Source organism: Aspergillus lentulus (assembly GCF_001445615.1).
Source record: "Aspergillus lentulus DNA, contig: Alt04, strain: IFM 54703, whole genome shotgun sequence".
Taxonomy (NCBI): Eukaryota; Fungi; Ascomycota; class Eurotiomycetes; order Eurotiales; family Aspergillaceae; genus Aspergillus; species Aspergillus lentulus.
Genome location: NW_028322122.1, coordinates 2,392,761 through 2,408,899, shown reverse-complemented (window position 1 = coordinate 2,408,899; position 16,139 = coordinate 2,392,761). Strand labels below are relative to the sequence as shown.

The window sequence follows — 16,139 nt, the reverse complement described above, 5'->3', positions numbered from 1 at the left end:
AAGTTGCAGTACACCTGCGGTGTAACTACAGCTTTGTAGAATTTAGAACAATTGAAAAGGATATTTCGATCGAATGAGAATTATTGGGTTCCTTTATTGAGTTATACCTTGCTGCATATTCTCAACAGCTGCGCGAGCAAATCACGTTATCAACCTGGGTGCATCTAAGCCCTTTAACGAAGTATATTTATTTCAACTCTCTCCGCATATCACATGTCTCCTTTCATGCTGCGTGTGGTCTCCCTCGTACCACCAGGACGGGCTTTCAATGTGAGCTCATTGCAATTACTATAAGTTAGATCAAAGCTATCTGAGATAAAAAGGTTGCAGAACGGCTAGATTCGAGCCAGCGCAGCATATGAATCGCATGATATTCATACTAATTGCCTGAGGCATGAGACAGGCTTGGCATCAACGCGCATATCGACCAATCAGTCATATTTTCTATACAACGTCATCTCCCCGATACTAACAATATCGAAATAAATTCCCGCACAATTACGGTACTCTCAGACAGGGCTCATCTGGGACTTACGCATACCAATTTTGACTGCGCTCATCGGTGCAACATCCCGGAGAAAATTGTGGCTTGATCATGCCCTCCCAACCGGCAGTACCACCCCTCCTAACGCCATACGTAACGTCCCTCAGTCCCTCTTCACTCACAGTCTTGTCCTCAGTACTAGACGCAACGGGCAATTGGCTCGTCCTCCGATTTCTTTATGCTGCACTAAGCGCGCCATCCAACTCCCACGTAGCGTTCGGTAGCGATGGGCTTGATGGGCGGAAAAAGCGCAAAGTCGTGCTTGTAAGTTTTTTGCGGGGTTGGGATTTTTGGAGGACAGAAGCGAAGAGATTGGTAAGTTTGCTCCCCCTGCTCAATTTTTTCTAGCTCAAAGTGTAGGCGCTGCCTATGGGCTTCATTATTTATGATTATCGTTCCCTGAATTTTCAAGCCAGCAACAGACTGACACTCCTAGGGTTTGGATCTTGCGCGCCTGACAGACAAGGGCCAATTCGCCTTTGTTGATGGACTCTCGGAACTCTTTTACGCACCTTCGGCGCCCCAAAGATCACCAGCGCCACCCTCTTCGCCCTCTGCCATTCCTCCAAGGACTGTCCTCCCTCTACGCACATCCCCAGGCGCTGTGCCGGGACGAGCTCCGCAAACTCTGCTGCGACCGAGCCCCACGGTCCCGAGTACAGCATCGACCGAGAATGGACGTACGAAACGACTACATTTCTCGGGCAGCGGGTTCGGAGCCCTTGACGCACTCGAGAATGACATCGCGAATGTGATCGAGCAGCTCAAAACCTCGAAAGACGGAGATGAAGGGGAACCCGAAGCACTACTGGTCATTGACCAACCGGACATGCTACTGGCCGCTACGGGTCCGAATAAGGGTATAGGTGCTACCGAAATGGGAGAATGGGTCATGGGACTACAAGAGGTACGATCATCAAGGGATAACCAATTACTGTGCTGACCGAGTGTAGCATGCTTATGCGACGATCCTGACGCTTTCCGCCGATTCGCCGTTGATACACAATGCATCAACATCCGCTTCGCAATCGGCAACGCCATTGGAGATAGAGCATGCCGCCTTTGCCATTGGGTCGGCTCACCGGGCGGATATGGTCATGCAACTGCGCAGTTTGGAAACGGGTGCGGCCAGGGACGTCAGTGGAGTGCTGAGAATAAGCAAAGGAGGCGCCTGGGGCAGGTGTGAAAAGACAGGTGCTGAGGCTGATTGGGAAGAGAAAGAGATGTTGTACTTCATTCAGAGAGACGGAGGTGTCAGGATCTTTGGGAGAGGAGAATAAAAGTGCTGGCTCAGTTGTTGATGAGAAGATTGTCTTTTGCGGAAACCAGGCGTTTCGAGGCGCGGAGGACAAAATGGAACCAATGCGACGGCTGGTACGAAATCGTCATTTGAAGTGTTTGATCGCTCTGGAGATGCAAAAGGCCTGTACAATGGATGAAAACGGGTAAATTCAGTAAGACAGATCGTAGCATTGGGAAGGTATCACAACACTGTATCTGCCACGCGGGATATTCGCCAGCCATGAACAAGGAAAAGAAATCCACGCGTGCTTTCCCTTGCAAAAAATCCCTCGAATTTTTGTTCGGTCTTCCATTTGTCGTCAAATTTGTGCCCATTTATTCTTTTAGACTAGAACATGATTGCTATGACGGCAAAGTGAATACCCGTCCCAACACCAACTCCATGGGAAAGCGTCATTTTCGCCTTGCATTGAAACCGGTCATTTCAAATGCCAGGCCATTCATACCAGCCCTCTCCAGCCTCCGAGAACGAAAACGCGACGTCGAATTTAATTTAGTGGTTCTCGGGACCACGGGCGCCCTTGGGAGTGCCGACCTGGAAGCCGTTCTTGAAGCGACGGTGGACATCCTTGAGGTGGCTCATTCTGCCGGTGCCGGTGGTCTTTCTTCTCTTGGCCTTCTCGCTCCAGTTGTCTGTTGTTAAAAGAAAATCCGTAAGCCAACATTCTAAAACTCAATCATACAGCCGTGCTTGAAAGGGTTCCGTTGTCGACCGAGCACGGGTTCAAACAAAAGAGATAACGAGAATCGGGGAGTCCGTACACTTGCGAACCTTAGCGGAGGGGTAACCGCAGTTGGCACAGGTCGACTTCTGGATGTGGAAGGAGCGGCGGCCTGCAAATCGAAAATCACAAGCTGTTAGCCCATCTGAATCCTATCGCTTTCCTCCGGCAATATCCCAACACCGTCTCCCATATAAGAGAACCGCATGAATCTTCCACCGGGACAATCTCGAAAGGTAAAATACTGACCACAACGCCGGCAGAGGGTGTGAGACTTGTTGTGGCGCTTGCCGAAGCTGGAGGTACCCTTCGCTGTAATCGTTGTCAGTCTGCTAGAATCTTTCGACGAGAAAGGCCATCGGCGCTCGGTGAAATGTCGAATGTGTACGTACTCATCTTGAATTAAGGAACTGCGGAATTGACGCCAAATTAGTACAATATGTCGCTTGAAAAATGACAAAAAAGGGCACGGCAACACATGTAATAGCAACTTACCTGGCGATTCCGTTGAAGGGCTGGTTGTCGTTGTCGTCGTCGCTGGGCGTATCGAAAGTTGCGCTGAGATCTGGGGCGGGTGTCGCTAAGCGAGTTGTGGTATCCAGGGCTTGTGCCCTCGTCCCGTGATTCCAGAAGCTCCCGGGAACTCAGGGTCACCTGACGTCCGAACTGCACATCGACGCCACTTTAGATAGGCTAACCATTTCAGGATTAGCCTGCCTTGAACTGGGCATCTTCATGCTTTCACACTGTTCTGCCTCTTAACTACTCGGAGTACTCTAGCCCACCTAGATAGAATTGCACCGTCCAAAGCATTAGACGTCAGTCGTCTGCAAGAGCCAGGTGAACTAGTATTCGCTCATTTGGCTGTTCGTATATCTCGCTAATGTGATAGATTGCATGATGATAATTCTAGATACAGCGAACATTCTCCTGAATACAACTTAAATGGGTATTGAGTAAACGAAGATCAGCCTCAAAACGCCCTTCTGATGATGCAAAAATGGCATATGCGACAACTATAATCTGAAGCCTCACGTAAGGTGTCACAATCCTTCTTTCCCGATGAACGAAGCCATTGGATCGTCTGCGGCGAGACGACTCCGTTTGTATGACTCCAACTCTTCCTCACTAACACCAGATTTCATCTCCATCATTGTTCTCTTCCTAGTGTTGGCCTCGGTGTCTGCCTTTGGCTGACTGCGATCGGTCGAATCCTCGGCTTCATGGATGTCGTTTGTCTCGCCCTTAGCCGGAGCGGAGGGTTGGCCACTCGTCTCTGGCCCAGGCAGCAAACCCATCGACCTCATTTCTGCTTCCTCGAATGCTTTCTTACCGTCTTCACCGGTACAATAGCTATTTTTCACCGTTGAAAAACAGCAAGCGTAACCCCACTGGAAGTCATGCCACCAGCTTCCAAATACTGTAGTGTGGTTGTTCACCAATACATCTTCTGGATATTTGGACTTGACTGCGTTTTTCGGCGCACCCTTAATTGCGCCAGTCTCGTCATATTCGACGAATCTTTCGTTCTCAATGACCATGGTTTCCCGGAGGGGCGTAGGTTTGAGATGCTCCTCGCCACCGTATTTCTCCAATAGTGCCTTCCGATGAGCCTGACGCTTCGCCTCACTCTCGGCCTGCTCTTTCTTTCGTAGGATTTCACCAGATGTGGGGTTGGCTTGAAGATGGATCTTTCTATCTCCACGTTCTTGCGACTCCCAAGCATACTTTTGAGCTCTCTCAAATTCTGCAGCGTCCCCAGAGGCGCGAACAAAATTCTCCTCGGCAACAAGAGCTGCAGCTTGATCGTCCTGCGCACCCATATCGACCATCCGCCGTGTTTTAGGATCGTACTTGGCCGAGTCGAGGTCAAGGTTGAGCAGGTACTTTGCAGTATCTTCTCGAATACGAAGATTGCGAGTCGCAGTGCTTTGTTGTCGTCCCATGTCTGATTCTTCAGCGTACCGGGCTTCCTCTATAGCAGCTTCCTCATCGTCCAATTCGTCATCCATAATCTTTGTTCCGTCTTGACCTCCCGGTTTCGTACTGCGTTTCAGCTTTTCGAGCTCCTCATATTCTTCAATAACCTGACGGTATTCGCTGGGATCGTAGCCATTCCATCGGTCTCTTTTAGCGTCCCATCCCAGTTCCACGTTCTGTACAACCTCATCGGCCTGTATATCTTTACCCGTCCATTTGGCACCGAGCTTTCGGGGCCTGCTCAGACACTCTTTTGATTTGTGGGTCATGGCACCGCAATTCTCGCAAGCGCCTTTGCGATATTTGGTGGCTGCTGGACCAGCGCGCTTCCCACGATCGTACCATTTCGATTGATCTGTAGCTTGTTTCTGAAGACGTTGATGTTCGAGATAATCATTAGCAGTCGACTCATCATCGATGTAAAACGGTTTCTTCGCGATGAAAGACGGGATATATTCGTTGCGCTCTTTTGACGCCACATCAGCTGGTTTTCGCGACATCGTGTGAATATTGGCAAAGGAGGTCAGGAAAAATAAAGCTGGAGCCGGAGAAATGAGCCTGATCGTGACGTCCAATTTAAGAGACGTTGGAATGGATAGTCGCGGCCTCCACTTTCGCGCTAGACAGTTGAATTTGAGCCTGTCTCCGGAGTACCGGAGGATTGATTCGTTGCTTTCATGATCGGCGATCGCTATCAATCACGTGACTGGGCGTTTCTTGGGGCGCGTAACTCTTCTCTGTACATATGTTGATTACAATGCACGTCATGTTCCGACTTCTAAGTCCCATTCAAACGACGAAGATCGCTCAAAGGATTCCTGGCTATGCCGCTAATTTTGTGCCCGCAAATGATATGATCCTTGATTTGCTTCCGCGCGCTATGTCGCAGATGGCTCTGGCTGTTTTGAAACCATTCGATGGAGCCCTTTCAAGTGCGCCTGAACTGCGTGGATCATTATCAGGCGACCCCATCGGCATTTGATCCTCCTCTTCCCTACAGGGATGGAGCCGCGGGAAAATATGATAGATCGAAAGTACCTGTGATCAGAATATTCGGCGCCACAGAAACTGGCCAAAAGGTTTGCGTCCACGTACACGGCGCATTTCCTTATCTATACATTGAATACGATGGCCCTCTAGACACCGAACAAGGTAAGTTCAAAACGCGCTGCACTACAAGTCTTTTTCTCATCCGACCGCAGTTCACTCCGCAATCAGGAGTCTCCATCTCTCCATAGACCATGCACTGGCGTTGAACTATCGTCGCAATGCGTACGATAAGAAGACTGCGTTTGTCGCTTACATTACCCTTGTTAAAGGAGTTCCGTTCTACGGCTACCATGTGGGTTATCGCTTCTTCTTCAAAATCTACTTGCTTGACCCTGTTTACACGACCCGCTTAGCGGATCTTCTGCTTCAAGGCGCCGTGTTGAAGCGCCCTTTACAGCCATATGAAAGCCATCTGCAGTATGTCCCGCAATGGATGTGCGACTACAATTTGTACGGCTGCGCCTACATGAAATGCAGCAAAGTCAAATTTCGGTCGCCTATTCCGGAGTACTATGAGCTTTCGAATCTGTCCCATCGGTGGCATGACCGATCAATCCAGCCTGGTTGTGTTTCCGATGCAACACTTCTTCCAAAGCAGAGCCATTGTCCCCTGGAAGCGGATGTCTGCGTACATGATATTCTGAACCGCGTCGACATAAAAGAAAGACCTCTCCATCAGGATTTCACTGAAATGCTGAAGCCAATCGCTCAGAATGAACGACTGGTTCCCAGTATGGCGGGTCTCTGGCAAGATGAGACTCGTAGGCGCAAGCAACGCATGGGCCTCATTGAACCCGGCAGTAGCCCCTTCGGTCCTGAGGAATTGATGTCGTTCTCAGCTGATCCTAGGAACCATTCTGAGGGTGGCTGGATCCATGAAGATGAATTTCGGCAGTTGATGTCGCAAATCGTTGAGGAAGAGCGAAAGCAAAATAATGGAGATGTGACTTTAGATAATCTCTTGCAGAAGGATCCTCTTGAGAAGAAGATCAAGACAGCCTTGGAGAGTGTCGAGGACTTTTTCCCAGACAAAATTGAGCTCACTCAGATGGAAATGCGGCAGTCTCTGATCGCATTCATTGGAGACGGAGAAGCTCAGGTCAATGAGAATGCGGCCTTGTCTGCTGAGGCAGACATTGACTTGTACTCGTCAGAAGATTATTACATCTCCAATCCTTTATCGGACGATCATGGAGCTGTTGAAGAGCTTGTTGACGGCATCGATGAAGGCACCGGAGATGGAGTTTTTGATATGACATTGCAGAGCTTCGGACCACATTCTGATGCAGCGGATGATATTATGCCGGCTGAATCATCGGATCTTTTACTGTACGATGGGAAATTGCAGGAAAATGATCAGAAGCACATTCACAGTGGCGACGCTTTTCATGATGACACTGCGAATTCAAGAAGAAATCCTAAGCGATCACAGCAGGACATACTTGACTCTGGTGTTCCACAAAAGAAACTGAGATTCTTCAATGATGATGCATCTCACTCGCCGGATAACAACTCTCTTCAGCAAGCTGCTGACATTTTCACTGTGAGGGAAGGCCCTAAAGCTACATACGTTGCCCGCAACAGTACATCCTCTACACCAACTAAGAGGGTTTCTTCTCAGGCGACACCGCCAGCTTCCCAGGACGCTCATTTGAAGAAAAGCGGACAAGGTGGAAGACTCAACTTCCCCGTCGTCAAAGATCCAAACGATCCTATGACGATTATGCGCTTCAGCCAGGACTGCTCTCCCAAGGCAATTGTGGAAATTGACAACCAGACCGTCTCTCAGCCTCTCGCCGGTGCTCAGAAAAGTACCAGCGGGAGTGAGCCTACTTCGCAATCACAACCATCCTCGTCTGGCTTAGAGCCAAACATTTCAAACACCCATGTGTCAGATCTGGCGCCGAAGATTTATGATGCATTCAACATCTCCGAAGGCGTCAGGGTTTGTTGCTGGCGGTACGTCTGCCCCAATGCCAGTGAAGTTTCGGCAACACTTGCAGACCACGGTTATCCGTCTGTTATCTACCAGAAAGCATTCTATAGTGACGATCAAGATGTCCCTGATCGACCACGAGATTATGCGGGTCGAGTATCTCGACTAGAGGGAAGCAGCATACATTATCTGCCTGATTTCGATCCTTCCGGACGGTCGCCGGCTATGCTCGGTGAACACGCTTCGATGTCGAGGGACCGATACCAACAGGAACAAATAGATCAGCATTTAAGGGAAGCCTCCACCTCTAGGGTATGGGAGTTTGCTCCCGTACCTCCAAGCCGTGCAGAAGTCCTGGAATGGTTCGACAAAGAACAATCCCGGTGCCAAACGCAGCCAAAAGCAGCTAAAGAGCCAGACTGGAGGCCACAATTGAAGCCCAACATTCAGTCGCAGATCGAGGGACCTACGCAAAAGAACGATTACGGCTTTAAGTATTCTCAGAAAGGGAAATCTACGAGCGTCGAGCATCAGACCCAGTATATGAGCTCTATGAGCGTAGAAGTACATGTGAACACTCGGGGTGTACTTCTCCCGAATCCAGAGGAGGATGAAATATCCTGCATCTTCTGGTGTATACAATCAGACGACCAGGATATCTACGTCAATGGCAACCTTCCAGGAGTTCATGTGGGAATGATTGCTCAAGGGAGGGGCGATGGGCCAACGTCAAAGTTGTCGAAGGCTTTGCGTATCGAACTGGAACGCGAACCGACGGAACTCGATTTGATCAACAGATTGGTTGATATTGTTCGCTACCATGATCCTGACATTATCACCGGCTACGAAGTCCATAACGGCTCATGGGGGTATTTAATTGAGAGGGCAAGAAAGAAATATGACTTCGACATATGCGATGAACTATCCCGAGTGAGATCACAAGCGCATGGAAGATTTGGCAAAGATGCTGACAGATGGGGCTTTAATCATACGTCTTCGATCCGGGTCACCGGTCGACACATGATTAACATCTGGCGAGCTATGAGGAGTGAGCTGAATCTGCTACAGTATACTATGGAAAATGTGGTGTTCCATTTACTGCACCGTAGAATTCCGCACTATTCGTATCGGGACCTCACCGCATGGTATCAGAGCGGAAAGCCCAGGGATCTGCTCAAGGTGGTCGAGTATTTCGTCTCGCGCGTACAAATGAATCTCGAAATTCTGGAGTCTAACGAACTGATCCCAAGGACCAGCGAGCAGGCACGACTCCTGGGGATTGACTTTTTCTCGGTCTTCTCAAGAGGCTCACAGTTCAAAGTGGAATCTCTGATGTTTCGAATCGCAAAACCAGAGAATTACCTGCTTGTTTCTCCAAGCAGGAAACAAGTCGGTCAGCAGAATGCTCTTGAATGTCTTCCGTTGGTGATGGAGCCTCAGAGTGACTTCTATACAAGTCCTCTTCTTGTTTTGGATTTCCAATCATTGTATCCTAGCATCATGATTGCGTACAACTATTGCTATTCCACGTTTCTCGGAAGGGCCCGCCTTTGGAGAGGCCGCAACAAGATGGGATTCATGGACTACAAAAGACAGCCACGAGTATTGGAGTTGCTCAGGGACAAGATAAACATTGCACCAAATGGCATGATGTACGCAAAGCCGGAAGTACGGCAATCGCTCCTCGCAAGGATGCTTGCTGAGATACTGGAGACTCGGGTCATGGTCAAGACCGGCATGAAGATGGACAAGGACGACAAAGTGTTGCAGCGTCTTCTTAACAACCGACAACTTGCTCTCAAGCTGATTGCAAACGTCACATATGGCTACACATCGGCGTCGTTCTCCGGGCGAATGCCTTGCTCGGAGATTGCGGATAGCATTGTTCAATCGGGAAGGGAAACGCTGGAAAAGGCGATTGCCCTCATTCATTCTGTGGAAAAATGGGGCGCCGAGGTAGTTTACGGGGATACTGACAGCCTTTTTGTGTATCTCAAAGGACGGACACGCGATGAAGCTTTCGATATTGGAGAGGAGATCGCCAAAGCGGTCACTGACATCAATCCGCATCCTATCAAGCTCAAATTCGAGAAGGTTTACCATCCATGTGTGCTTCTCGCCAAGAAGCGGTACGTTGGCTTCAAATATGAGCATAGGAATCAGAAAGAACCCGAGTTCGATGCAAAGGGTATCGAGACTGTAAGACGAGACGGTACCCCCGCGGAACAGAAGATCGAAGAGAAGGCACTGAAGCTCCTTTTCAGGACTGCGGACTTGTCTCAGGTCAAACGGTACTTTCAGAAGCAATGTGCGAAGATCATGCAAGGGAGAGTTTCGATCCAGGATTTCTGTTTCGCAAAGGAAGTCAGACTCGGCACCTACAGCGAAAGAGGTTTACTCCCTCCCGGCGCCTTGATCAGCACCAAAAAAATGGTCGAAGATCCCCGCTCAGAACCGCAATATGGAGAGCGAGTTCCCTATGTCGTAGTCACCGGAGCTCCAGGATCAAGATTGGTTGACCGCTGTGTCGCCCCTGAAACGCTTCTCCACGACGCCGAGTTAGAGCTTGACGCCGAATACTACATCAACAAGAACATCATCCCACCACTGGAGCGGATCTTCAACCTTGTGGGAGCAAACGTCCGCCAATGGTACGAGGAAATGCCCAAGTTCCAACGAATCCGCCGCATCGAAGGAGCAGCATCCACCACCGGAAAAGATGCCAGGGGGAAGACCCTCGAATCGTACATGAAATCATCGTCATGTATCGTTTGCAGATCCAAACTCGATGACACCGGCATCCCAGTGTGCTCCGACTGCTTGCAGCAACCACACATCTCGCTCCTGTCCCTCGTTTCGCGCCAGCAGCAGGCCGAAAAGAGGGTCTCTGACCTCCATCGCATTTGTCAATCCTGCATGGGTGTCCCCTTTGGTGATGATGTGATATGTGATAGTAAAGACTGTCCTGTGTTTTATTCGCGGACTCGACACTTGGCGAGTTGGAAACATACAAAAGCCACATTGGAGCCTATTATCAAACTTTTGGAGGATCAAAGCGAGAGCGCTTTGGAATGGTAGAGTTTGTTCCAAGGGATTTTGCATTTAGTTTGTTGTGTAACAATGGGTTCAGGTAAAGGGAGAAGGGCGAGTCAAATTCTTCTCATTTTGTTGGATGGCGGGGTTTGGCATTAGGAGGCGCATTTGGGCCTGGCCATGGATATGATACTTGCATTGCGTAACATATATGAGGCAGTTAGACCTTTTCTTCCTTGGTCACCATGATTATCTCTACTTTATTGAACTCAGTCTGGAAGGTTTCATAGACTCATGAATCAAATGATGTTATTGTCCCAAAGTACTGAGTCGTGATTGCACGAAGAACCACAAGCTAGAACAACGCTTTGGGAGCAAGTCGATGAAAAAGCCTAATCTAAGCAGAAAACGCTGGCACTGCAGGAGCGGATTGATGGTAACAAAGTAAGTAGTATCTCGACGATGAGGCCTGGAGAGCGGACCAAAGCATCTAGGTTAATGACACCAAAATTGCTGCCACACGGTTGTACTAACTGTCCAATATCCGGTAGAGCATGTCGAGTGCAGATGGCTTGACGTCGTCGTCTTCCTCCACGATGTCAATGCATCTGCCCTTGATGCTCGTGCTGCCGCTGACCACACTCATCTGTTTCTCCGAATCAGTTTCAGCTACCTTAACCTCAGTGGGTTTGTCGAGCGCCGGGTTGTCATTGAGTTCCAACAAGCTAGAGACGTCTGGGGATTGCGCACTCGAATGCAACTGGTTAGAGGAAAGAGGGAATCCGAGTTCTACAAGCCCGAAATCAAGCAGCTGGTCGAGAGATAGGATGCTCTCGCGTCTACTCTGAGTTGCGGATACCTCTGCCTCTCTACTGGGCTGTGATGACGGTCTGGGTTCCTGATCGCCCTGGAAGAGACCAAAGGGATCCTCGTAGATGCCCTTGGGAGAGTCTTGCGTGCGCTCGGTCCTGTTGCGGGTTTCTTCGTGGACAGAAACGACTTGACCAGAGACACGATCGAGCGGGTCCACGCTTGCGGATGCAAGTGCACGCACAGTGGGTGCTGAATGTAGCTCAGGTACTTCATAGTGACCTAAGGCAATCTTACCCAGGATGTTGTGCAGGATCCAAGGAAAGCTGATAAAAGGCAGCTGATCGATTTTAGGTGTCGGCTTATGGAAAAGCTTTCCGTCGTGAGGATTTTCAGCGCGATACTTTTCAAGCGCAGAAGTCATTTCCTCGTGGGTGACACGATACATTGCGACTGCCAGAGGAGCAAGCAGCTCGAAGCTGCGACCGCCAACTTTCTCATAGCACCTCTTCCGGTACATGTCGCGAAGGGACGATGATATCAGTCCCAACTCTTCATGAAACTTGTAGTCCTTGCTCATATTGCTGTGACTTAGTACAAAGGTAGACCAAACCTCGAACTCCGTCTTGATCTCATGCTGTGCCATGATACGATGCATGGCTGCGTCGTAGTCAGCCTTGAGGTCCCGAGCAAATTGCACAAGATCATCGCTGACTCCCAGACTGCATGTCAAGATTCGTTCGTCAAAGGGCATTTCAAGGCTAGGGACAAAGTCGATACGCTCCACGGCGTCGTAGAGTTGCCCGAGAATCTTATTGGACTTATAGATTCTTTCCTTTGGCTTGTGCTTCTTCTCCATGAAATGAGGCCACATCTTCGGCTGAAGGCTGCGCGTCATGTTCGCTGGCTTGCCAGTTTTGTTGTAGTCGACCGCGTCAGAGTGAAGCTGGGCTAGTCGTATGCACTTTTCTTCGTTGACACCGTCCTCGAGACGATCTGCCCAGGCAAGATGAGCGTGGGCGATCCTAGGAAGGAAATCGTTCTTCATGTATAAGACGAAGAAAGAAGTGATGTGGTTCACCGTGACATCCTGATCGAGATCTTGGGCTTTGTCGCTTGTGTACTTCATAGGCTTGCGGAACCAATCGTCGGGAACAAGATCTTGATCCCAAATCACGAGGTAATCATCCCCGTCTAGATCTCCACCGGAGCACATGCTGGGAATGTCTCTATCCCCGGTCTGTGGGAAGACGACGACATCCTTCAGATGACTCAATTGAGGAACATTGACGGCTCTGACTACCCGAATGTCACCAGGATGTAGAGACGGGTTGCGAGCAAGGATACAGACTCCCTCAATGACTTCGCACTTCCCAGTGTCAGGGCGATGAAACTGGACGAAGATCTCCGGTAACGCGGCTAGCTTCTCTTCATCAGAGGCGCCCTTGGCAGGGACCCTTTCAGAGTAGCCCCTGAGAATACCAGTCTCATCCATGCATCCAAGCAAGTTCGCCCCCTTCTCAATCACAATTTTTGCTTTCTCCTTCAAATACTTGAGATGCCAGGCCTTCCAGAGCCTCATTATGGACGTGACGAATGGCTCTCTGGAACCTCTAAATCCATCGAGGACCATCTGACTGACAATAAGTGTCATCTGATTGGGGTCCACATACTTCTTCAGCCAACACAGAGCCTGAGAATCACTCTCCATTGCTTCGTTCAGACTATGTAGCATGGCTCTGAGCTTATCATGAAAGACTCGATCCTGAATGCCTAGAGAGGAAAGGACGATAATCAACTGTCGATTCAGAGTTGCCATGGAGAACTGAGACCAGCGGATAATCTCCAAGCCGTTGTGAACCGCTGCAAATTTGTATTGACTCTTGCGGATATGCACCTCCTGACGTTGGGCCTCGGGAGAAACCGTTAGCATTCCTTTGCAGCCTCCCAGACGAAACTGGAACGCCGACGGTGGATCGTCACTTGGTGTTTTGATCTTGAGCTCTGAAGCTGCCATCTGCGCCAGGAACTTTGAAATTCGTCCCACACCGTCTGAAAAGGTGTATCCGTTTCGGACAACGTCATCTATCAACCGGATCTGTACCGGGCAGCCAGCTATAGCTCGGGTGGTTGAGAAGCACTGCCCCAGCCTTGCAGCATGCTTAGCAACGTTGCGTATGTCGTTAAATGTTCCCATCCAGGCTCGGATGTTCGCAGCCGTCAAGTTGGGCAGAGGAGCAAAGAAGTATGCTCCATGCTCTCGAAATTGCGAGTTACCGAAGGCCAGAAACTCATAGCGCCTGTCGCCAATGACGATACCGTTCGCCAGTGCTCTCTTAATGCGAGTAAACACCTCGTCCATTGTGTTGTCAACGGTTGAATTGATGCGGCCGAGTAGCTTTTCGTCCGTGAATCGAACACGAAGAAAGCGATCAGCGTACTCGATATAGTACCGGATCACACGATTCGAGATATCAACAGATGGAGTATTATAGTAGATTGTGGTAGGTGTAATTCTGGCTGAGCGCATGTAGCAACAGTAAGAGGGTATCTTAGCGCGAGTTGAACATCTGACGAACTTGAGATCGAAGATTTTCATCGGGTCATGATAGATTTCTTTCTTGGTAGCCACATATTCCAGAAGCTTAACCGCTTCCGATTCCCCTAGCTCGAGCAATTTGACCGCGAATTCGCGGGTCATGGTGAACTCAGAAAGGAAATTGTGGGATAGACAGACCTCGAGCTGGTACCGCACAGGGAAAGGCAGATAAACATAAGACTCGTCTCCTAATTCTTCCACGGAAGATACTATCTTCTTGGAGGCTTGTAAGTCTGCGAAGTCAATCCATCTCCAAATTGGTGGAGGTCTTTCCTGCGTCTGGTCCAACACTGAGAACCGGGTGGTATTCTCAATGGCGATATTGTAGTCTTTCAAAATGTTGCAGAACAGTTCGAATCTTTCCTCATCCTTCTTGCTGAGAGTTTCGGGATATGCTATTCTGAACACGTTCCAACGGCCTAGGGTAAAGTCGTTAGTTTCGAATGAAAGGAGGAGGAAGTAAAATGGAAGTCAACAAAAAGACGCACCAATATCGATCACTGGCTTCGACCGCTTTAAGCTCACAGGTAGAGTAGATAGTTCGTCTGGGTTGTGCACCACGGAAGTCTGCCGATACCAAGAATCTGATTCTCTCCAAGACATGTCATCATTGAAAGTGACCCAGGTCTCTTGAATGCGTCGATGATAGATGGCAGGCGAATCCAAGAATGTCAGATGTGAAACTTTACCCGATTTCGCGTCCTGCATTTGGTACATTTTCATGAGTTGCACGAATGGAATCCTGAGGCGATACTGGTTGTAAGTCTCGCCTGTTGAAGCTGATTTTGGCTTGTTGTTGAAGATGGGCAACTGGAAGTAAACGAAGAGGTCTCTACGCTTCAGGTCAATGACCAAAAACGCCCGCTCATTTCTTTCATTTCCGACAGTACGCATTGGAAGCATGGATGTCTCGCTGACGAGAACGCCAATGTCCATTGATGCTATAGGCAGTTTCTGTATCGCCCATGACGAATCAGCGTTGAAAGCTCGTACAGTAAGGAAAGGTGCTTAGACCCACCATCTCAGCAGGATACATCGTATTAGGACGAACAGGACTTTGAATCTGGACATCTGGCCGCTTGGAGTCGAGGCTAATTGAGACGAATGTGGTCTTCCCATCGGAGAGTGTGATGGGATACGTCCCATGGCACCAAAACTCTTTCTGAGGGGGTGGTCTGCTGAACCAGTTAGGTCAATGTATGGAATGGAGAGGTGAGTCTGCTGACCTGAAGCGAATCTTTCCCCTGGATTCTCTATTTCCATGAAAGTCTTCAAAGATGTCTATCGAAAACACATGTCCCTCTTTGCTGAATGCTTGCCAAAGACAGTATGTGTCCGCTTCCCTCGGTATGTTGAATATGTTCACAGCCACCGACTCCCACAGTCTCCACGGACACAAAATTGTGGATGGGTGCTGTAGAACCTGCGGTATCTGTTGCCATTGATTCCGTTGTGGGTTCGCAGGTGGGACAGGCTGCCGTGAACGCGAGGCCTGAGACGGAACTTGGTGTCTTGAGGGCTGCAAAGGACGCTTCCGCTCGCGCAGAAGCGTACTTTTAGGTCGTGAACCTTGAGTCATTGCAGTAGTTGTTGCTCTTTTGGTTAACGGTAACGTAGAAGGTGAGGAAGACGACGATGATTGCGAGAATGTTGAAGAAGATGGGCAAGTGGGAGGAGAGCGAGGAGAGGAGAAGAGGGAAGATGAGAGTGAGATGACCGGGGAAGGTAGCAGTGAGTGTAGTGAATGTGAATTAGCTCTGACTCTCCGGTGAGGAACCTGAGGCACATGGTCCCGATGTGTTGCAGGCTGAGTAGAACGTTTTGAAAACCAAAAATAACCATGAGCTCTCGCATGGCAGTTTCGAGGAACCCTTCTTCTGCCTCCACCGCCCTGTCGATGAACGAGACTCAATTCACTATCTTCATCGTTGAAGCTAGACGAAGTTGATTCCGTCTCTGTTGTGGGGTGTTCTTTTTCGATCAATCCAGTTTCCCTCTCTGACTGGTAGTTCAATTGCTGCGCGCTCCGAGCTATCCTTCCATCCATATGTCTCTCCATTTTGCAGAAGGGAAAGAACGTTGTGATCTCTCTTCCAATGAGGGAGCCTCGAGATGAGGGTTGATGAGTCTGTTCTTGAAGAAGCTGTTATCTATCAGCAAGAT

General features: G+C 49.4%; 5 protein-coding genes across 5 annotated transcripts; 2 read left to right on the top strand and 3 right to left on the bottom strand.

Annotated features, from left to right (window-relative positions):
* Positions 1 to 595: 595 nt before the first annotated feature.
* On the top strand, positions 596 to 1,824 carry ALT_2083 (uncharacterized protein; the record flags this gene model as incomplete). Its single annotated transcript, XM_033557899.1, has 3 exons — positions 596 to 808; positions 981 to 1,451; positions 1,498 to 1,824. The coding sequence occupies 3 exons, from the start codon at positions 596 to 598 to the stop codon at positions 1,822 to 1,824; spliced, it is 1,011 nt and encodes a 336-aa protein (XP_033413790.1).
* Positions 1,825 to 2,339: 515 nt separating this feature from the next.
* Positions 2,340 to 2,964, bottom strand: ALT_2082 (60S ribosomal protein eL37; the record flags this gene model as incomplete). The annotated part of the gene is made up of 4 exons (XM_033557900.1): positions 2,340 to 2,479; positions 2,609 to 2,680; positions 2,818 to 2,880; positions 2,961 to 2,964. 4 exons carry the CDS (start codon positions 2,962 to 2,964, stop codon positions 2,340 to 2,342), a joined length of 279 nt encoding a protein of 92 aa, XP_033413791.1.
* Positions 2,965 to 3,611: 647 nt separating this feature from the next.
* Positions 3,612 to 5,048, bottom strand: slu7 (mRNA splicing protein SLU7; the record flags this gene model as incomplete). Its single annotated transcript, XM_033557901.1, has 1 exon — positions 3,612 to 5,048. One exon carries the CDS (start codon positions 5,046 to 5,048, stop codon positions 3,612 to 3,614), a length of 1,437 nt encoding a protein of 478 aa, XP_033413792.1.
* A 417-nt stretch (positions 5,049 to 5,465) lies between these two features.
* Positions 5,466 to 10,612, top strand: ALT_2080 (DNA-directed DNA polymerase zeta catalytic subunit REV3; the record flags this gene model as incomplete). Its single annotated transcript, XM_033557902.2, has 2 exons — positions 5,466 to 5,700; positions 5,751 to 10,612. 2 exons carry the CDS (start codon positions 5,466 to 5,468, stop codon positions 10,610 to 10,612), a joined length of 5,097 nt encoding a protein of 1,698 aa, XP_033413793.1.
* A 484-nt stretch (positions 10,613 to 11,096) lies between these two features.
* On the bottom strand, positions 11,097 to 15,555 carry ALT_2079 (RNA dependent RNA polymerase; the record flags this gene model as incomplete). Its single annotated transcript, XM_033557903.2, has 4 exons — positions 11,097 to 14,395; positions 14,465 to 14,930; positions 14,995 to 15,151; positions 15,203 to 15,555. The coding sequence occupies 4 exons, from the start codon at positions 15,553 to 15,555 to the stop codon at positions 11,097 to 11,099; spliced, it is 4,275 nt and encodes a 1,424-aa protein (XP_033413794.2).
* Positions 15,556 to 16,139: the final 584 nt, after the last annotated feature.